Genomic DNA, 22,708 nt, shown 5'->3' with positions numbered 1-22,708 from the left:
AGTACTCTTGCTATTACGCCACAAGGATGCGTCGAAAATTGCCCGAATTCGTGAAGTGACACTGGGTTGAGGGGTGATATTGGCGTGGTGTGAGTGTTGGTTGTTGTCACTTGCTCTGTATACTGTGCACTTCCTGTCTGTGAAAGGACAGGGGAGAAAGTAAGATAGCAGAGGCTTTTTTTTTTTAGTTCAATCGCCGCATTTATCAATGGATGCAAATGTACCAATGCCGATCGTGATGAAGAGATGCGCAGATAAGTATGATTGCTAATTCCAGTTTGCATTTGTGGTTAGATGATCCAGTGCCGTCTTGGTTGTACTGTATCCCACCTGACAAGGTACCAACTGGAGCCTCTCTGCTTCTCTGATTGTGCACAAGTTCAGATTTAAAGAGCATGACCAATGAATTACAGTCCTGAGAAAGCAATAACAACTCATGGAAGATTTACAGTAAAAGCACTTTTATTAGACATTTATATCTGAAAACATATTATACATCCATCATTCATTTAACTGTTTTACTCAACACAGCAGGGCTTTACTTCCCAGCAGGAACAGGATACATCCTGTAGGGGACAGTTTTATTATTATTATTATTATTATTATTATTATTATTATTATTATTATTATTATTATTAGAGAGGCTCATTTTCTGTTTCTCATGCTGTGACAGGAGATCACATAGTGGGGCTCAGCTTTACTGAGTTTCCTCTCTCTCCCAGGAGCATTGGAATCTGTTCTGATTCTGCCAGGTGTGGGAAAGTCTGAGATTAGATTAGTGATTTTAGAGAACACTGTTTGTGTGATCCCTCAGTGTTTTTTTTACAGCACAGTACAAAGTGCAGCCCAGGCTCTGCTTATCCCTGCTGGCAGTGGGAGCACAGCCTGTACTGTATGAGCAGCCACCTACTGTCCAGAGAGGACCGAGGTCTGTCTGATCAAATTGTCGCCCAGTTTCTATGGAAAGGCAGTGGTCATTGAGCCTGTCCTCTCTGTTTCTCCTTTTTGGCTCTTAGCCTGGTCAGATACTCAGTCAGTGAGTTTAGTCTTTTTAGGGTCCAGTGGGTGAGGTCCAGTTGTTGGGCTTTACTCTGATTAGTGGTGTTGTAGCAGTGCTATTTGAAGGCTGGTTGTTGTCACTGAGCCTCAGGCCAACTGGCAGAGGGACCTCATCTCGGAGCTATTAAGGCCTCGTGGTGATAGGAGATGTTGCTCTCTTCTGTGTGTTAATTTGCAGTGGATATTCACCTTTTTCAGCCTTGAAAGTATTGTTTGGTGTTTTTCTCTGCTTATACAGACTGTTTTTACATAACTCTATGTATTCAAAACTCACATAGCATCTAAGGGGCATATTTCCTATTCTGTGTAATTCATGGAGGTACAGTATTACACAAAGTGAGATCAGCCGGTTTACTTTCATAAATATGTTGACACAGGTCTGGCTTTTCAAAGCAAGATAAGACTGTACCAGTTAAGTAACTATAGCAACACATCTTAAATTCCTAAACTGCTATTTCAGGAGGCTATTTCACCAAGCAGGTTTAACTAAGATTTTCTCAGATTAGCCAGATTTAATTAACCTGATGACTGACTTCAGGCTTGCTTCCCATCTCATGATTGCAAAATACGTTTCGTTTTCAGTTGTCTGGTTAAAGCAAGTCAAGTTTAAACATTCTTAAGAGATAACAAAGCCAGAGGAGACACCTGGAAAAGAATCACCGAGAAATTGAATGAACTACATTATGTAATATAATGCCATATCTTAAGATATGACAAAAGTATCCAAATGGCGTGAGCACACGTGTATTGTCGTGACTTACGTTATAATGGCATTGAACTGGAGCTCCTATTGAAGCCTCTGTGAAAGTGACCAAAGTGCAGAAAGTGACCTAAAATAACTGGTCACTGTTTAACTATCCCCAAAGAAGAGGTCAAGGGCACTAACTGGAAAAGCAGGTTACTGGAACTAAACGTGATTGTTTCACAACACAGTGTACTTCATGGTTGTTGGAATGATTGTTTTTCTTCCATACCTTGCTCGAATGTATAACACAGCATAGATTCTCTAAATATCTGATGCTGATGTGACACCATGCTTCGCAGATCAATCTGATAACATTGGAATCATGGTGATGACAGAAACTGTACATTAATATGATTCAGAACTCCCGAATCTACCTAACACCCACTGTAGGTACACGTTTAAAAACTTGAAATGGAAATTATTGACAGTTTTGATTGTGCCCTGTGTAAGCAGTGGTCATATCTTTTTAGAATAGCATTTTTTCACCTATACATTTATACACTTTGTGTGGAGTGTCCAGAAAAGCGCTATATAAGTGTTAGCAATTATTATTATTATTATTATTATTATTATTATTATTATTATTATTATACTGTGAATTGACTTTCTGTAAACAAAATCAGCCTTGCTTGGCCCTGTTGGGGTTTTAATGCCTGTGCAGTCCAGAGCGCCTATTACATTGAGAGATCGTGCAAGAAAGTGTTTAGATCACGGTATATAGCTACAGGGAACGGCTACATGTATAGTGGCTGCTATTCTCTCTGCAAAGCTCTCCTGATGGTTGCTTCAACATCAGCCGGATCCCTTAAGAAACGTGACATCATTTGTTTTGCAGGGGGCTGATTGGTCTGTGAGTACAGCGCTTAACCGCAAAGCCAGGCTAAGACTGAACTATCCTGCCCGGAACAGGCTAATAGGATGTGTTGCTATAGTTACTTAACCGGATACAGTTCGGTCTTGCTTCCTGAAACCGAAAATCCAGACCTTTGTCAACATACAGTATTTACTAAAGTTACCCGGCTGACTGAGTAATTTTGCTTTGTGACACACCCCCAGCTCAAAACTCCAAGATTAATTGATTCCCAGACCAAGATATGTGTCCTCTTACAGAAGACTGAATTCAGGTCTGAAGAGGTTTCCGTATCTGAGGCTGCTTCACAAAGCAGGTTTGACCTCTTCGGGATTTTCTCAAGTTAGCCGGGTTGAATTAACCCAATAGCTGACTTCAGCTTCGCTCCGGTTTCACGACAGCAAAATCTGGTTTCATTTGTCTGGTTAAAGCAAGTCAGGCGCAAACTCTGAGTGCAAGCCGCCCTTTAAACGGCGATCGTCCGTCCGCGCAAACGAAATCATGGCAAAAGAACGCGCGTCTTATTTCAGCGTGGACGAATTGCGGCTGCTTATGGAGAACTATGAGAAGGAAAAATCTGTTCTAACAGCAAGGAACAACACCCTAGCTGCCGCAAAAGCCAGAGAAGATGCCTGGCAAAGAATCGCTGATAAATTGAATGCGTAAGTGAATTACTTGATGCAATGAAACGTCTCTGAAAATGATAAAACTAAGTAGGGTCAGCACGCGTTGATTGTGATTCCTTAACTTACACCATTACGGCATCGAAGTGGAGCTTCTATTTAAGCCATCGTGTAGTTGCACAGCATTGTTTTAATGCAGCAGTAATTGAGGGATTTTAAGAAAATTCAAGTAAATTCGCTTAGGGGACATAAAGGTTAATTCCCAATTAATTCAATTTATGCATCCAGCTGTACCACAATGGGAGTCAAGAGGACCTGGAAGCAGGTCAAGACCAAATACAAGAATATCATCCAAAGCGGTAAGTGGTTATTCCTGAGAGCTGTACTATGCACCACGTAGCACAAACCTCTGAATGGAAGTGTTCCCTAATTTTAGCCAACAAGAAGAAGCGTGAGGAGAGGAAGACCGGAGAGGGCTCCCCACTCCAAGACTTCAGCCCTGCCGACGAGCTGCACAGCCTTGTGCAGGATCAGGGTCGCCCTATAAAGGACGGACGTCTTAGGGGCAGCTGTTCTCAACAGGCAAGCCCCACCATAACACGCTCTTCAGACAAAGGTTGGTTAACTGCATTTTCTGTGGTTTGCACTTCTTGCCACGGTGTCTCTCTCCCACCGTGTTATGACGTTGCTCCTACTTTTGCAGTGACCAGTGGGTCAGTCAGCCTCCCGGACCCACGACCTAAAATCTTGGACAAAGGGGAACTTGCCACTCTTGTGAGTTACAGCCTGTGCTGCCACATACACGATATGGAAGCTGTGAAGATAGTGGATGTGTGTGGCTATAAACCTCACATTGTTTTTCTTTCTCATACAGGTTAGAGATGAAGAGACCATTTCTGTTTTCTCTGACCATGTGAAGGTAAAATCTAGTTGTCGAAATCAGTGTAAATCCCACGTGACTGTATGCCCCCCTGAGTGGTGAACTTGATATCTATAGGAAACTGACCCACATCCACCCTACCCAGAGGCTGGCCCTTCTACCCCAAGGCCTGTAAGCATGGAGATGACAGGTGTCACTAGGTGCAAGATGTTCTCAATGTATGATCTGGTTGTGCCAGTAACTACATCTTTATTGCTGGTTTTCAGAGGTCTAGAAGTCAAACCCTTGATGAAGATATCAAGACCACCTATCAGAGATACCTGCAAGAACAGACAGAATACTACAGGCTAAAGAGGAGGAAGGTGGAGCTGGAAATCAAGCTTCTTGAGAAGCAGCTGAATGTAAGTGTGTACACGTCGAGCACTTTACTAAAATGACTCGAGTGTTAAGTGCTTTTGGGGTGATTGATTTAACTGCTTTTTTCTCTCCCTCATAGGAATCATCATCATCATCATCTTCACAATAAAGAGCATGTTTCCTTTATTGCTTTGTCTTTTTTTTCCCCAAACATGCTTTGGAGTGATTTAGCTAGTTGGTGACACTTTCCCCTTCTCCATGTTGCAGAAAGCCTCAAGCCAGGTAAAAACGTGACCTAAATATAATCGGAATAAAAAATTCACCTTCATGTAAACCCCCAAAAATATTTCCTAAAATAATTGGTCACTGTTTAACTAGAATGATGTTCTTCTGCTACGATGTCTCTGCCAGATCCTGTTCACCCAGAGGAATGGGAGGAGGGTAGTGTAGGATAGAGGTGGCAGGGAGGAACTCTCTCCTTCCTAAGGGAGGCAGTGTGAGTCAGCTCAGCACATGCGACAGTGATGTTACATACCCTGTCTGGGGACAATCTCAGACTGCCAAGACAGTGAAATCTTAACTTCGAGATCCCAAATGTGATCTCAGTGCAGCCTCTTGTCTTTGTGAGAGTCCAATGAAAGCAGCCCTGGGCTTCAGGGTCTGAGTCAGGAAGGGCAGGTATTTAAAAGGTGGTGCAGGTGAAACTCAAGTGGACCTGAATCATAGAAGAATGAAGTAAAATGAAACTGCTTCCCAAAACATTGTATTTAAGACCTGAGTAGTTGAGAGTAATATACTGTACATGTTGCTGGTGTGGAAATAATAGACAGTTTTTATTGTGTCATATGTACAATTTTTTAGATTATATTTTATTCCGCTGTACATTTGACAAAGAACATGTTTCGATAAGGGTACATAGCGTCAGGAAACAGAAGCTACGTGTACACTGGATAATATTGTATATGACGATATTACCTGCTATTTTATGAAACCTGTTCGACGGTATTCATTCATACATAGCAAGAAAACTATGAATGCATGCAAAGTCTTTCAGTGCAAACATCGCTTTCCTTACTGTTCGGCACACTGTGGCTTTGCTATAGCTCGCCGAGTCGCCTACGGAGCAAAGAAATGCACCACTCTCCAGTATCGCAGCCCAGTGCACATACTGTAGGTTGTATTTCTTCTGTTAGCGATGAGCTGCAACGAGTAACATTATCAAAGGAGATCGTGTGTGCTGAAACTGTACAGTATATTTCAAATAAAAACATGTACGCGAACTGTAAACGGCTGTGGCGATCTCCAGACTTCATCTCCGAACAAGTTTGTCCTGACAGTTGCTCCCACGTTAACCGGATCATTTAAAATGATTGGTAGGCAAAGCGTGCTCTTCCTCACAAAGTCAGGCTAATATTGTCCTCACCTACTCGGGTCAGGCTAAGATGTGTTGCTATAGTTACATTAACAGGTACAGTTCGATCTTGTTTCCTGAAACCGAAAAGCCAAACAAGAACATGCACTGAGAGAAGAAGCTATAGCCCCTATGAAATATATAGTCTACTTTAGTTTTAACTTCAGATTTCCTTTCATAAATGTTTCTTAATCAGACAACACTATAACATTTGTTTTCTCTTGTGCGTTCATGGTTATGTATTATTGTATGCCAATTCAGTCTGGCAAATCAATTGCCAGTTCCAGTATTTTAAAATATACGGAGCTGAAACTGGGATGTGGTTTTTAACTGGAATTTGCAAAACTGGGAATGATGCCTGCAAGGTTATACGTGTCTGTAATTGATTGCGCTCATTACAGTATTTCTGTCTTTAACTCCCTCTAGTGGTATAACGGGATACAAAAAAGCAGTTTCAGTTAAAAGCAACAACCTCTCACATTGGTTTCTAAATGTCCACACATAATCCAGACGTTCAATAAGGTGGTGTGTTGATATACCCTGGAGAATGATTCTTTCTAAACTATTAGTGAGGAAATTTTAGACTCCATTACATTGGACCATAAGAACACAAAAATAGTTCCCACACGAAGAGGGCATTTGACCAGTCTACCCTGTTTGGTAGTTAGCAGCCAATTGATCAAGGACCTCATCCCCCTGTTTCTTGAAGGAATTTGGGGCGTCAGCCTCAACGACATGGCTGGCTAGCCAGGTCCACACCCCCACATCCCTCTGGTTTTTGTTCTTGGGTTTTTAAATACATTTTAAAGTTATTTTCACTTGTATCCTCAAATTTTCACCGTCTATTCTAAAGAACTCCACTGGTTTGACGTCCTCAATGCCGGTCAGACTGATTCCAGAGCAACAATACTACAACCTAAATGTGCCCTGATTCAACTTCTACACTTAGACTAACATTTTGTTTGCCTCATTGTTTTCCCACATTGTCTGGAACACGAAAATGATCTGTGAACATAAACACCGAAGATTGTTTTCCTTATGTAGCATCATCCTGCTCTGTGTTTCAAGGGAAAAAAAAAACATGCACTTTATTTGTTGCTTCTCCAGTGTTTAAACATGGGAACTGATACCAATATTGAGCTATTAAATGTCAGGAAGAAGAATCTGCTAGAGATCCCAGGACCTGGATTCAGCTCTGTCATTGTGTCACAAATCAAATCATTAGGGCCGTCTTCTCAAATCACATTATCCTGATCAACCTTCAGATCCCTCCGATACTTTACATCCACACAGGGCAGCATGGTAACACAGGGTCCCCCCATGTTCAGTTCCAAACCTGGGATGCTATCTGTGTGGAGTTTGTATGTTCTCCCGTGTTAGTGTAGGTCTTAATTGGCTTATGGTTAATTGGGTTCTGGCATAAATGGCTCCTGGTGTGAGCGAGTGTACGTTTGTGTGAGCCCTGTGATGGACTGGCTTCTCGACCAAGGTAAACCCTGCCTTGCGCCCGTTGCTGCTTGCTGAGATAGGCTCTTGGCCCTGAACTGGATGAAGGAGTTAGAAACGAGATGGATGGGCACTCCAAATAAAAACATAGCTGGATAAGAATGCTCAGGCACCCTGCAATATATATACTCTTTAATAAAATGAAACAATAATACATATGTACAAAAAGCATAAAAGAAACTCTACCTCAATGTCGACTACAAAAATAGCAATAAAAAAACTGTGAAAGTTAATAAAGAGGCTACCATCTGAAGCAAGACGCTGAGGACCACTCTGGAAATGACTGGACAGAATCCAGTAACACTCCCGCATACAAACCAATGAAGAACTATTAAACAAAAACGTTCATCTGTGTCCATTAAACGTCAAGTTATCCATAGGCGTACTTGTCAGATAAACTTCGGTCATTAGGCGTCATCTGTCCACTCAGCTTCATTAGCAGCTTGACAATGAGGCCAGCCTATTAACAAGAATGGGAGGAAAAAAAAAACTATAACCTTTCTCAGTCTAAATCCTCTTTATGTAACCATGTAATTGAAAGTTATTTTATGGATGTGTACAGCCTGTCCTATTTGAAGAGTAAATTTGAAGATGTCTCATGAAAACTCACAAAGGACAATACTGGTCAGCACGGAGACTCTGTAGGTTTTGTGAACAAAATTACTCCTTAGCAGTCTCCCCAGCCTGCTGCCAAGCACACAACCACCAGAAAGCGCTGAGAAAGTCCTTTATGTACCCAAACATTCCATTACTTAACCAGGTGTGAATTAGGACAACCACCATCAATAAACTAATTAGCACCTATTGTGTCTATTTACAAGTAATCAAGGTCTTTTACAGCTTCTAGAAGCAGGTCAGCTGTTAACTAGTCCCTCAACACCTCAGGGTCATTTTAAGTTGGTTATAATGTTGTAAGATATATTATTTTGTACACATAATGTAGTATGTACCATCTTTTTTCAAACTGCAGATTGAATTCCTTTGTTTAAAACTAGTTTTGTTAACAAAAAAGCCCTTTCAAAATAATACAGGAGGGATGGGGCATGTAAACAGGCTATCCCCCTTTCAAAGAGCTTCCCTGCATGTGGATGAACTGGATCAGCTGGTTATTAACTGGTGGAAACAGCTGGTCTCCCCAGTCCCCTTGACAAAGGAAAAAGGACGGGTGATCACATCCTGTGGCGTCTGGCAAATCTATAATCCAACAGTCTCCACATTACAAGCTACTGGATAGCATATAATTTAAAAAAAGGCAAAAACGTAAAACCTGTCCTTTCTTTGGAAGGTGAAGAGGTATTTGGAGAAAATGCAAATGTAACCCATAGATCCAGGAGATGGATCGACTATTTTTTACCTTAATCGCAGTCTGAGGTTAATTATATTTCAGCACAACACCATGCAGCACACTGTAAAGAGAAGGGAGCACAACACTGCTGGCTGGGCCCACTGCCTCTTACCTGCTTGGTGTGCACAATAAAGTTCATTTTATTCTCCAGGCTGTGGATCTGGAAGTACTGGTCTGCCTCTCCCAGCTGCCACATGAATGAACCGTACTTCAGGCTGATGAGCAGGGCCTTGGGTCAAAAAGAAGAGAGCTTTATTTCAACTTCCTTTGCACCATTCAGGCCAAAGACACCAACAAGCGGTTCAGAGGGTGAACTAGCAATGTATTATTAACTCAAACGTGTGAATGAAAATATGATAAGCCGTGATTTTTCCTAAAACGGCATTTAAAGAAAAGCCGAAAGAAAAACACTGTCTCGGCTGCTGGGCCTTCTGCAGGAGCTGAAAAGCTGTGCTTCTCGTTTCTCCCTCTCACTGTGGTGTTGACGCAGCTCTCTGCTCAAACCTCCGAGACATTAAGAAGCGTCTTGGTGTCAATGAAATGTGCGTTCCCCACAAGCAGAAATAATCAGATAAATGCAATGGCAGCACCTTGGTCTCCATGTTCATGAGGTGCAGCCCCTTGGTGTTGACCCCAATGGAGACCCGGATGACTTTGTGGTTGCTGGAGCTGGCCTTGGTGAAGACCTGGCCGGTGAAGAAGGCCGCTCCATAGGTGGGGATGTCCCAGCAATTCTGCAGGAAGAGACGCTGGAGATGGTGCATCTCTTTGCTCACACCCTCACTGGTGCTGAGGCTCTGAAACACAACCAGAGGCAGCTGGAAAGCCCGTTTCTCACTGTGCTCCCTCCTTCCCTGTCCCTGTGGACACTAGAAAAAGCTGCTTTTCCATTGCATCTTCAGAAAGGTAATTTTTCTAATTAGTGATTGAAAAGCCTGATGAAGTCTTTTTGTACACAATGAATGCAAAAAAATGCATAATTAAGAAAAGCCAGGCATTTTCCCCAAATTGTCTTGGTTCACATATAGATATATTTTCAAAATATAGAACCAGGTGCATGTGAAACAAAAACTCATGTGGCACTGCAAAAATAAAACCAACCTTGTATTCATGGAGAATCCTGTTTGTCCAATGATGTGCTTTGTATTTCACCTTTGTAATTGGGACAATTGATTTCAGATTTTCCTCACTGTTAAAGAAGAATATGTTAAGAAAAAGATTTCAAAACAGCATAAAAAGAATACATTACTTGCATTACGATTGCGACCACCTCTGTATATAAAAATATGTGGATTAATTGTGTCGTTTAAGGGTCTGCAAAGATCAAGTTTCTGGATTTTAGCTGAAGCTTCTAAAGTGTTTCAGTGTCCTACTTTACTTTCTTTACATATTCATAGTCTCTATTGAGGCCAAAAGAGAACACTGAGAACAGTAGGCTCTTCTTTACATAAAGAGGCAGTCTAGAAAAAGTTACCCAGCCGTAGTATCAAATATTCTAGCTCAAGAAATGGCAGAATGATATTCTCTGCTATTAATTAGCTTAGTTACCAACACTCAACTGAGCTATGTGGGTTCTTCTCATTTATCATAAGACGGGTGACCTTACAGCCCCCTGTAACTGAAGAAGATAGGCCTTCTCCATGGGATGGAACAATAAACAACCCATAAACACATAAACCAAGGCCATACGTTTGCTCTTACTTGAGGAATCCTTGCTTGTGCTTTTTACTCTCGTAATTTCCGTAGATGATCTGTAGCAGCAGGCTTGCCAGGGTTATCAGCTTGCTGTCAGGGCAGGGGAAGAACCCTTTGAGCAAGCAGTGGCGGGCTTCGTCGAACAGTATGAGAATGGACAGGGGGTCTTCAACCTAGGCAGTTCAAGAGCGATGCGTTAGCTCTGCTGTGCGAGGCCCCCAGTTTCCCCCCCGACTCAAGTCTGTAAGGTCTTATTACTACTGGCAAAGGTCTCAATGAGTATTGCAAGCTGTAAAGTGGAGACAAGGGGAATGGCACTGGGGTCTTAAAAAGCATCTACTTTATCATGATCTGCCATTCTTCTTTATAAAGGAGAGCAGGATCTACATGGAGGTTTTACGAGTTTTATCTCTGAAAATGGCACCAATTCCTGTAACAAGGGGGGAAAGCCAGATGCATGTTTCTAAAGTAAGAGCAGTGCGTTTGCCTGCTCTTCCCCCCCTTATTTTGAGCTGTTGTGGACGTCAATAATCTTGCATAGTAATTAAGTAAAACAATCCAGGATGCAAAAGCTCTTCTGTGCATGACTGATGTTAAAATGCACTTAGACCTGACCTTGGAATTCAGAACTTAAACAGCAAAAGAACAGAAGTCTAAAATAAAAGAGATCATATCAGGGTTCGTAGATCAAAGAGTGCATTGTGAACCCAACCTTTTTCTCGATATCCAGGGGCAGCCTCACGTCTCTGCGGAGGAAGAGCTGGGGGGTTTCCCTCTGGGGATCCAGCACGGTCAGCTCGTTGACGATCTCTGGCCAGACGCGCAGGTGCTGCAGGGGCTTGTGATACGGCTTCAGCTGGAGGCCTGAAGGGAGGCAGCACACAGACCGGCCGGGTCACAGGTCACCACAGGCCGGACAGACACACGACCGGCCGGGTCAGAGGTCACACAACGTGCCGGACAGACACACGACCGGCACGGGTCAGAGGTCACACCACGGGCCGGACAGACACATGACCGGCCGGGTCACAGGTCACCACGGGCCGGACAGACACACGACCGGCCGGGTCAGAGGTCACACCACGGGCCGGACAGACACACGACCGGCATGGGTCACAGGTCACCACGGGCCGGACAGACACACGACCGGCCGGGTCAGAGGTCACACAACGGGCCGGACAGACACACGACCGTCAGGGTCAGAGGTCACACCACGGGCCAGACAGACACACGACCGGCGCGGGTCACAGGTCACACCACGGGCCGGACAGACACATGACCGGCCGGGTCAGAGGTCACACAACGGGCCGGACAGACACACCACCGGCACGGGTCAGAGGTCACACCACGGGCCGGACAGACACACCACCGGGAATTCCAGTCAGTCAGCAGGAGACAGGCCTGCAGTTCTTACTGAGGTTGTCGGAGCAGATCCAGATGGTGAAGTACTGCTGCGTCTCCTGGGACAGCCTCATGCCTTCCATGATCTGCTGCACAGAGGTGTTGTTCCCATGCTTCAGCTCCACAGAGCGGTACGAGCCGTCCATGCGGTAGATCCGCACCTTTTCATACTAGAAACGGAAACAAGCATTTGCTCTTCTGCAAAAATTATTTGCAGAAAAATAGATCATAGTGATGTGTGATTTTTTTCAGAAGCTGAATGGTTTTTACAGGGAGGATCAATAACATCTTTAAACTGTTTTTTTCACATACCACTGGTAGCACTATTACATGGACAAATGTGTCATGCATTGTTGAATTTTCTCAGCTTTTTTTCCCTCACAGTTCTTGCGTTTTTTTACTTTTTAAAACACAGTATGCATTTTTAAAACTCCCAAAAAGTGTGAATACATGTCCAGCTTATGAAGTTGAAATCTATGCAGTACGAACTTGGCTCTAAGACATCTCAGTTAAACAGTATTTCATGTTAAGTATAAATATTATATAAATTCACATACTGGTTTGTTCATGGCTTGTTGGAGGGACTTAACAGTTGCCTCCCAATCGTTCTGCTTGTTCTCTTCACAGACTTGTAATGGTGTTCGTTCCTGTTGGTCCACGATGTGCTGGAAAAAATAAGCAATGATATATCTTATAGTTGTTACACGAAGGACTCATTGGATATTGCAGATTCCACAGAGGTTTTCAAGACACACCTTAACCTATATGGACAAACACGCACGCACTTACGCCAAGGCTCCTGTTCCCAGAAGCCAATGAACCGACCAGCATGTTCTTGAATCGTGGGAGGAAACTGGAGCACTCGGAGGAAACCCGCGCACAAACAGGGAGAACCTACGAAATCTACACAGATGCCACCTCAGAAAGTGAACCCAGGGCTCCAGCGGGGCGAGGCCCCGATACCAACCACTGCGCCAGCGTGCTGCTCGATAATAGGCTTACCCTGTCGATTTCCGGGTGCTGGAGCAGAAGCTGCACTATTTCGGAATGTCCTCCTCCTGCAGCAAAGTGCAGCGGGGAGCTCAGCTGCCCGTTCAGGAGGTTGGGATTGCATTTCCCCTTGTCCAGCAGCAGCTGTGTGGCTTCCACCTTTCCGCACCTGCAGCAAAATTCACTTCAACTATTTCGCCTGAATTCCTCAAATGAGCAACAAGGACATGAGATAAAATGGCACATGGCATAATGCAGTATATTTAAGATATCCAGAAAGCTTTTGATAAGGCCCACCATACAAGGTTGAAAAATTGAGTGATGCTTCTACTGTGTGCTCATCCTCTTGATTTAGTATCATCGGCACACTTGACTGTGTATTAGCTGTATCAGCTGATGTTTTGATGTTTTATTATTTAATTTAAAAGAGCAGTGGTCCAAGTACAGATCCCTGTGGTACCCCCACACTATTAACCAATCCACAATCCAAATGCAGTCAACCGCCTGCAATATGACAATTAATGAAAAAGAAGAGCTGGAGTTCAAACTCGAATCAAATTCACAGGCCCAAACCTGCTCATGCACATTACTTGGCTTGGCACTGTTATATTTGTGCATCAGACTGTGAAATGTGCTCACAAACATACAGAAATAACTTGCATGGTATCTTTAATAGCCATATTTAACAATGATAATTCTCTGAATTTATAAGCCTCATTTTACTGCATCCATTTCATCCATCTATGAAGGACAGCACCTACCTGGATGACACATGGCAGCCATTGTGCACCAGCAACCCCACTACACAGCAGATAACACCGTGGCAAATACAGGTTATAAATTAGGTTTTCAAAGGACATTATAATGTGCAAAAGTGAACACTTACATGCGGATGTAGCAGGTTTCTAGCAGGTGTTAAGTACACTGCACTTAAAAACTCTCTCTCAGTTTAGACCACTGCTAGATTTCTCAGTATATTATACATATTGCTTTGTCAACAAGGAAACATGGAAGGATACTCTACTATTACTGACTTCAGCGATGCATTAAAGACACCTGGGAAGCCTCTGCTTTCCCATGACAACCTACCAGCAAGCGTAGTGTATGGGGGCCCAGTGATCACTGTCCAGCTGATTGACCGAAAAGCCGCTGTCCAGCAGCTTGGTGAGCAGCTCGGTGTCCCCCTCGCAGGCACTGCGGTGCAGGGGGAAGTCATCCACCCACTGCCGCTCCCTGAGGACCGAGCACACAGACACATCCTCATTCCTGAAAGGACCCTGGACCCCATCACGGGTTCACCAGAAAATTATACACGACCCGGCTGGCGTTCCCGAACACGTCCCGTCCCGAGAAACTCCAGTATTTGCAAATTTACGTGTTTTTCCAGGGGTATCATCAAGAGCGACAGCTTGTAGAAATACAGTTCCATCACCGCTATTACCATAGTGAAGGCTGTCAGGGGCCACTGAGAAGGAACAACTGGGAGTAGCAGCTCTTTAATTTGCTTCTCATCATTGCAAGAATTTCTTTGCGGTTTCATAGCCAAACCCTTGGAAAATTGAGGGAAGTCTAACCAGCAAAAGGGCCGCACTAATAAATGGACAAATTGTTGTACCAATGATTGCTAACTAAATGTAAGGAGGCTGCAAATCGTGCAAACAAATATTGAGATGCAAAAAATCCTAGGGCTCGAAAACAAGGTTGCCAATAAGAACACTTTTGTGTCCATGAAATACTGAATAAAGTGCTGATACTCATACAAACTTCACACCGTTAACATATACATAAATCCAAACTCAAAAGTATTATGCGGTCAGAGGTCAATTTTCTAACAAAAAGGATAATTTCAGAAGTCTGCTCAAAGAACTTCATTGAGGCCCGAGATCTGTTCCAGCGTTCAGTGGCACAGGAACGATTGAGAAAGAAAAGTTTCTCACTTGTCTTCAGTCACACTGCTCATGCTGTGCTGCCATTTCTCCCTCTTTGGGATCTGGATTTTGGAATAGTCTGGAGCTCCAAGGCCAAAGTACGGATTTATGACCACTTTGTCCACCTGGGGATATGAGAGACATGCACTTTGCTGCAGTGCTTGAGAGGATGCTCACACACAACATGCACTCACGCCTTTTAATCACTCCTGCATCAAAGAAAACAGCCACCCAGCAGATTTAAAAAACTTGAGCACTGTGGAGTAAATCTGAATTGCCAGTAGACATTGTGGAATTGGATTAAACCAAACTTCAACCTTATATCAGTGTTCCGAAGCAAATAACACACTCAAATATCTGTATACTTCTACAGCTCAGAGCTGTTTTGCACAATTTTCTAACATTTGAATTTACCCGATTTGTATACTGCAGATCAGAGCCATAGAGTGGGTTCTGAATACACATGTCTGCTTTCTCCAGAGACATCATCCTGCTCTTTATCTCCAGGGCAGTGTAGCCCATGTGCAGCGTGTCTTCTGACTGGCTGCTCTCAATGGAATAGGCAGGGTTGGTGACATTGGTTTTAACCCGCTCCACAGGGGCGGGTCTGAAGAGCGCTGGTATGGCGTGGGGTACGGCGTGCTGCTCGGCGAGCCACCTTGGGACCAGGGAGAGAAACAGAGCACTGTCAGCAGATGTAAGCCTGACAGATGAGCCGATCTGCACCGAAGGCTGACAAGAACCGCTCATACTCTGCGGTGCTCTACATGTAGAGGTATTACGTTCACGGAGCGTTGGAATTGAACCTTACTTGTCCAGAGCTATGAGCATCCGAGCTGTAACAGTAGAGAAATGAGTGCTCGTCTCACTGCACACTCGCATGATGTCTTGAAAGCAGTAAAAGCTTGGACTCCCGGGGCAATACACAGGCTTGCTGTTGTCTGTGAATTAGGAACAAGTGAGGACAGACATCTTGCTTACCAGTATTCTACCTGAAAATAACAGGCTTAGATGCCATCTTAGAACCCATAGCCAAGTTCCACTATAAATGAGTGCCAGATAAAAAAAAAAGAATGGCCAAATTAGCTCTTGCAGGTAAACTTTCAGTGAAACTCACAGCTACACTAGTTTCTATAATTCTGTAATTTGAACTCAAACCATCCACACTGAAATCACAAATCACTGCCATTCGGGTAAGAGGTTTTATTCACCACATTTCATTTTATTGCCATTACATACATATTATTATTCATTTTTCTATTTTAGACTGAATATGTTAAAAGCCATTTTTATATGCATCTATGAAAACAGTAAGATCTCTTCCAGGCAACACATTCAGGTACAGCAAAGCCTCCGCTAATCTCCGACTTAAAAAAACGTCCGGCAGCAGCTTACCTTTGGGAGTGACTGGCACAACGAACAAAGAGGCCTCCTTCCCCGCGTTCTCCCCATCCAGAGGAAACGTCCTCATGTGTACCACTCGCTTACCTGCAGCGAGCAACACACACCACGGCCACGCCCTTTAAAAAACTGTTCTCTCCTCACACAACAACCGCAGCGCTCCCGTTAACATGCCTTCTACAAAAGCCTTACTGACGCAAAGACACCCTGACGAAAGAGCCCTGTTTATCTGTCTGACTGACACTGTAGTTCTTCAGGCCATGTAATGATTGCAATACAAGTCTCAGAATTTCCTGGAAAGACACAACCAACGTGGAATAATATTCTGTCATTTTATTCCCAACCCTCCCTTCTGCATTTTTCTCCTTAATTACAGGTTCTAGTTGTGTTCTAGTTCTTAATTACAGGACACATGTATTTTACGTTTTATGCTCGTGGCATGTTTGTAAATACAACTGATAAGTGTCAGAACTACCCATTATTTTAGGATGTTTCCTGAAGTGTGACCAGTCAAACAGAAGGAAACTAAACTAATTGTAGAAGTGTTTAATAAATTGTCACTCCCACCTGAGTGAGTATATCCACATTATAAACTTGAGTAACTAAGTAATTGAGTAATTAAGTGCTGTTTAGACAGGCACATAGAGGAGAAGGTCTATAGAGGTCTCCAAGCTGTAGTTGTTGGATACTATAAGCTTGAAATGGGAGATCTGTGAAACTCAGGATTGAGTGCAGAATCAGATTAGCCAAAAGACTGAACAAGCCAGGAGACCAATTAAAGGCATGAATTACCACTGGGGATTTTGAGCTCAGGACACACAGTGGTCCCCAAAGATCAGGGCTGGGAACGTCACTTTTCTGAATTGAGTAAAATGCACCCTCTTGCACGTACTGCATGTATTTGTAATAAAATGCATGAGCAGTATAAACTGCGGTTTAAAAAACAAAGTTTTGGCCAAGGTTATTTTCTTTTCTGCCTCATCCAGTAAGGTGTGTTTCAGCTTGACAGAGACTCGATAAAAAAGCCTGGGTTCGGAGACGGCTGCCTTTGAGTCATAAGCCTCACCACGACAAAAGAAAAACAAAAACTAACCTCACCTCTTCCAGCACGAGCATGCTCACTCACTAAAGCCATCTGAAATGTGGCTCCAGTTACAGGAAACCACTTGCTCACAGCAACCAAAATTATATTGAATTAGAAAACAACAACGATGTTGGACGGTTCAGAAGTGTTTCACGACGGTAAGTAAAAAAAACAAGAAAACAAATTTTCAGCAATTAAAAATTTCTGCAAAATATTGCCTTTCTGCAAAAATACTGTTCTTTCTTCTGCCTTCACTACCTCTTGTTTGCTCACATGACACAGCTCCCTGGTATATTTTCTTTACAATAAAACAACATCAGGCAGAACTGGCTAATTCCAAAGTCATACCTTTCAACAAAATAAAAAAAAAATGTTTAATTTAACACACGCTTTTTCTGAAACATTTCTAGCACATGAATATGCCCTGTGTAGACATGGTTGCTTATAAATCAGAAAGCCAGACTACCATTTTCAAGTGTATGTGTATCTAAAAGACAACATCAGAAGCTACTGACCTATCAGACATAATACACCCAACTTGTATGCAAGACTACTGCTGCTGCTGTTGCGAGAATTTACTACACTAATCAGAGCAGGGGTGGACACAATGTTCAAACTATATTTTTAAAAAGGCAAAAGACTTTCAACAATGCATTTCAACTACAAGTCCTCTCACGTTAACTTACTTACCTGTTGTGGCTATGGCTGGAATCCTTCATGGACCAGTGGCACAAAAGCCCATCAGATAAATTAGTCAATTAAATGTGAACAGATAACATTTTCCTATTTATTAAAAATGTCCACATTTTTTAAACTGCTCATGGTATATGTACAGGTGATGTAAGATGCCCACTCTGTACTTACTGTAATGCAAATTAATGTAAAGACACTTTGACCAGATACCATGTTTCAATTAGAGAATTCCTAAAATCATATATTTAGGTCATGCACAAATAACCACACCAAGAATTCCATGCCCACAATCAAGTCATAGTTGAATCTACCTTTGAACCCTTGGTTGTTCGATACAGGTTTGGTTGTCTCATCCACATATTCTAAAATTGACCTGGATTTATCACCATCTATTTGGATTTTGGTTCTTAGAAGAACTTTCTTCCTCTTCTTTTCCTTCCCTTCCAAAGGAACTTCTAAGAGAAGAATCTGAAAGTGAAAAAAGAAGCAGTAACAGTTTTTAATCTGTGCAAAGGTTAGAGCTGGAGACATAAACAGGGTTAGGCTAAAGCTAAGGACTAGGTGTAAAGTTGAGGGCAAGGATGAGGGCTACATTAAGGGTTGTGGTGCCAGTTATGTTTAAAGCTACAGGCTGGGTTAACAGTAAAGCTGGGATCTAGCTTACAGTTAAAGCAACAGACAGCAGTCAAATCTGGGTTTACTGTTAAAAATTGCACTAGAAATATGGTAAGAATTAGGATCTGGTGTTAAGGTTAAGATCAGGATTTAAGAGAGGGTAATTGTTAGAGTTCGAGCAGCAGTCAGGGATAGAGAAAGCAGTAAAGCTATCATAAGGGTTAAGGATTCAGCTGAGGCTTAAATAAAGGTCGGTGGTACTTTTTCAATAATTAAAACCCAGGTTCCTAAACATCTGAACCATTAGACATAATATTGCACTTCCGTTTCTATCTAGTTTTCCTCCTTACCTCATACGCCTTGGCCCTGTATTCCTTGGAGTTCAGACTGACGGGATTCTTCGGTCGAATCACAGCTACAAATACGTCTTCCAGGTTGCCCTGGTTCCCCATTCTGTGGGATCGGCTTCAGTTTCTCACACGCTTCAGAAGTAAGAATAGCCCCCCGAGGTTCACCATGCCTAGAGAAATTGAAACACACACAATACGAGTACTGCAGGCTTTCTTCTAAACTTCGCTACAGAGTTAACTAGATGGGTTCCATGTGTAGAACCGAGCTCTCCTGGGTCCCCATGAGTGACCCAGTGATTAAAGTGCATAGAGAAGTACAGCCCCGTAGTATAACCACAGCTGGCTCGAGCCTGTTTTTGTGCTGTTAGCTCACTGGGGCCAGGATTCTACAGGAGGGCTCCTCAGCCTGCAACTGAACACCGACAGTTGAGTTTTGACGTCACTTAACTCTCACAGGGCGGTGTGAGGCTTAGAAATAATGCTATTAGTATTTAACCATTACCTTGAGCTCAGCCTGTACTATGATATTTCCTAAAATATAGTGTAAAGATAGGGCTTAAGTGTGCACCAAATGATTCTACTCTTTGTATGGATCATTATTTATCATGTAAAAGGCATTTTCTTTCCTCATCTAAGGAATACGAATACTAAGAAATAAAGTGAACTGTAAAACGACAGGATGTTTTAATCTCCTCTATTTTGTATTCAGCTGGTATCGTCATTACCACTTCTTTTTAAAGGGACTTTCTTTTTCTTGTGTAACCGGCCGTAACTATTTTTTGCAAAGAGTTATGCATGTGCAATAGACGTGATGTATAATGTTTTGTTATGTATTCAGATGTACAGAACGTTCAGTCTGTCCACAAGAACTTTCCCCTAGGGAGCAATAACTTTTATCTCAATTTACCTCGAAACGCAAAGGCAGTAGATTTCATTTGACCGTATAGCATAGCTGTGCCACCAGGTGGACAGTGGTTGTAACTACAGCAAACACAACGGAATGGGTGCATTTCAAGCTGTACTGCTAACGGAAAAACTCCCATCCGTATGAACCTTTTACAACTTATAGAGAGAATTAGAGGAGTTTATTTGCCATGTGTACGTGTACAACGAGAATCTTATTTGCGCTGTTCTCTCGGGACATGCACACTACAGCAGATAAGACCTCACAATGCAGACAATACATTACAAAACAGTAAACGTTACGACGTTGTAACAATAAGAACAACAACTCTTGTTAAAGCAGAGAATACTTTCTTATAATGTACATGATACAGTATCATGTCTTAAAGTAACACTGTATTTTAATACTAAAAATTGTGAATCACAATATCCTTGCTAGCCTATTCATTCAAACCAAAGACAGATTTATTTGGGATATTCGGGTGCACAAATCTATTCTTTCGTTTTGTCTAACATCTCAAGGAGTGACATCACAACAAAATACAGCAGTGACAGTCACACCCAGTTTAAGTCAACCGCTACAAAATCAGTACGTTGCTGTTCCTGCTTTTTACCGTTTCGTATTCTGAGAACTTATAAACATGCCGACGAAGAGCGAATTACAATCGTTCAACAGGAGTATAAATAAATGTTTAGCCTTAGCATCGTTATTAATAGCAGCATCAAACTGTGTACAGTGCAGAAGCACAGGGTATTCGCTCCTCTGTTCATTGCTAAAATAAATTACTTACCTATCATCCAGAAGCGTGCCGTTTTATATGGAAATTCAGACGAATGCCTTTACAGGTAAATATGGAACAATAACAACAAAACATAAGAAAAAAAGGTCTCTGGCTTCCTGTGTAACCATTTCCTCACCAACAGCTCTGCTCTCCTCCTACACGCTATTATTTCGGCTTGGTAAGTTTTGAAGTTCCGGGTCACGCCTGTGGCACACTAGCAGCAGTTAGGAGCTGTTCGGCTCATGGAGACAAATTACATCTCATTTGAATTGCCAGGGGGCCAGTTTGAGCTGTTGACCTTTTCTGAGCTTGTACATACTGCAACAGATGGTTAAAATGATGCCGGTTACCTCTTACCTTCCCTGTTAGGCTGGCGATATTGGCTCCAGTGGCAATACTGGATTTCTAATGCACACCGCTACACGAGCATTCAGGATGTCATACCCATGTAGCGGACACATTTAAAGATCGCCCCCCAGCTCCGGAATACATTTATTTTCAGTTTCAATTTTAGACCGAGAGATCAGCCGTGATCCGGTTTACTACAAGCAGTCGAGCCTCCAGAATATCTCTAGCAGAGAGGCGCCGACAGCCCTAATCATTGCGTTCCCAAGGCTTTGATGCAGTCTAAGATATAAATGAATTGACAAAAATGTTGTATTAATTATTGGAAAATCTATTAGGAAAAATCCAAAACGATATATTATGTGAGTAAATCCAGTTGTAGTAATCCGGTAATCCAGTAAATCCAGTTGCCATTAAATGAATTTGGGTGTGCTCGTTTACGTGGCAGTTAACCTGAATCAATATACTGAACAAATAAAATCCACGTTCCAAGTAATTGTATTATAAAAAAGGCTTGTTGTGTGGGTGGGTGTTCCAGAAACGTGGAGGGGAACAACACTGAGGCAGATGATCAGGTTAAGGGTGTTCGGTGGGGTGGGGTGGGGATGAGGACTGGTGGATTGTTGGATTTTATGGTGTGACAGAGGATAAAAGCAGAAACAGGTCCACGTGAAAAACAAGTGCCGCTGAATCAACCACTCCGTCGCACGCAAAAGCCATGCAAAATAAGACCTCACACAATATAGGCAACAGGCATGCAAAACATACTTTACATATGTTCATTTACATACTTCATCTTCAATGGCCTGATATAGATAAAGAACAACAAAAGAAACTGACTTGTTTATAACAGCAGCAAATTCATAAACCGATTAATAGAAAAACGACGTTTATTTTTGTAGCACGTGCCCCACTGACACCGTGGGACAAACTCAACGTTGGTCAACACGTCCTGCTGATAAAGATTTGTTATCAACGGATCAATGGGTTGTCTACGGCAGAAGTTCACATCTATGACCCTAGAAAAACACTGTGTCTTGTGGTTTTTGCTCCAACCAAGTTCTTAATAATTAACAATGTCACAGTCTTGCGTTCCAAATCGAATTCATTTTAGTTTTCGATTCTGGCATCCATTCGGGAAGCATACTGACACTGAGGTTAGTGTTGCTGCCTCTCGGTGTGTGTGTGTGTTTGCACATAAGTGGGTGTCTGACACCCCACCCCAGGTGTAGTCCTGGCTTGTATCCTATATCACTTCATGGATACCCTTCAGGTTGACTCAGCCTTGTGACAGCAGTTTTCTGGTAACACTTTGGTGAATTTGCTTTCAGCTTTTTAAAAGGGCACGTGCGATTTGTAATTCATATCAATGCTGAACCAGTAGCAAAGTTTCAGATCTGCCCCCATTAAGGCGTGTGTCTTAAAATCGACCCCATTGGACCACTGCAAAAGGCAAAAAAAAAACATTTATTGTGCTTATATCAGATGCAGTGTCAGTGTTATCCCCACCTGTGTCTGTTCATTATCAGCTGATCAACTAGAAAGACACAATGGCCAGTAAGCCGAGGCTGAGTAAAGCTCTATGTGGTGTTCAGGCTCTTTGTCACAATAGCCTCTGACCTTGGCAAGCTGCCATTCCTGACCTACATTGCCTTGTGAGTCTGGGCTGCCCCTGTTGTTACTGTTTCTGGAAGGTGAGGTGGTATATGAAGTCAGTGGGTTGGGATTCCTTTTTCACAAGCCAT

General features: G+C 42.7%; 2 protein-coding genes across 7 annotated transcripts; one reads left to right on the top strand and one right to left on the bottom strand.

Annotated features, from left to right (window-relative positions):
- Positions 1-11: 11 nt before the first annotated feature.
- On the top strand, positions 12-4,700 carry LOC107078715 (uncharacterized). 5 transcript variants are annotated; one of them, XM_015358238.1, is made up of 8 exons: positions 12-89; positions 3,185-3,316; positions 3,566-3,636; positions 3,714-3,893; positions 3,981-4,051; positions 4,152-4,196; positions 4,424-4,558; positions 4,654-4,700. In XM_015358238.1, the coding sequence occupies exons 2-8, from the start codon at positions 3,207-3,209 to the stop codon at positions 4,681-4,683; spliced, it is 642 nt and encodes a 213-aa protein (XP_015213724.1). In that variant the 5' UTR covers positions 12-89; positions 3,185-3,206; the 3' UTR covers positions 4,684-4,700. The 5 variants fall into 5 exon arrangements, with proteins under 5 accessions (XP_015213724.1, XP_015213723.1, XP_015213720.1 ...); XM_015358237.2 differs by having other exon boundaries at positions 39-159; XM_015358234.2 differs by having other exon boundaries at positions 42-258.
- A 2,846-nt stretch (positions 4,701-7,546) lies between these two features.
- krit1 (KRIT1 ankyrin repeat containing) lies at positions 7,547-21,067 on the bottom strand. 2 transcript variants are annotated; one of them, XM_015358205.2, is made up of 17 exons: positions 20,976-21,067; positions 18,934-19,103; positions 18,280-18,436; positions 16,186-16,278; positions 15,602-15,731; positions 15,205-15,448; positions 14,800-14,915; positions 13,952-14,095; positions 12,875-13,031; positions 12,430-12,537; positions 11,886-12,042; positions 11,184-11,335; positions 10,478-10,644; positions 9,878-9,965; positions 9,367-9,573; positions 8,889-9,005; positions 7,547-7,891 (listed from the first exon to the last, which is right to left on the bottom strand). In XM_015358205.2, exons 2-17 carry the CDS (start codon positions 19,033-19,035, stop codon positions 7,802-7,804), a joined length of 2,229 nt encoding a protein of 742 aa, XP_015213691.2. In that variant the 5' UTR covers positions 19,036-19,103; positions 20,976-21,067; the 3' UTR covers positions 7,547-7,801. The 2 variants fall into 2 exon arrangements, with proteins under 2 accessions (XP_015213691.2, XP_006636076.2); XM_006636013.3 differs by lacking the exon at positions 20,976-21,067 and adding an exon at positions 20,628-20,706.
- Between the last annotated feature and the right edge of the window lie 1,641 nt (positions 21,068-22,708).

The sequence above is a fragment of the Lepisosteus oculatus genome, chromosome 10 (assembly GCF_040954835.1).
Source record: "Lepisosteus oculatus isolate fLepOcu1 chromosome 10, fLepOcu1.hap2, whole genome shotgun sequence".
NCBI lineage: Eukaryota > Metazoa > Chordata > Actinopteri > Semionotiformes > Lepisosteidae > Lepisosteus > Lepisosteus oculatus.
The sequence above is the reverse complement of the archived record's forward strand: the minus strand, read 5'-3'. Positions and strand labels throughout refer to the sequence as shown.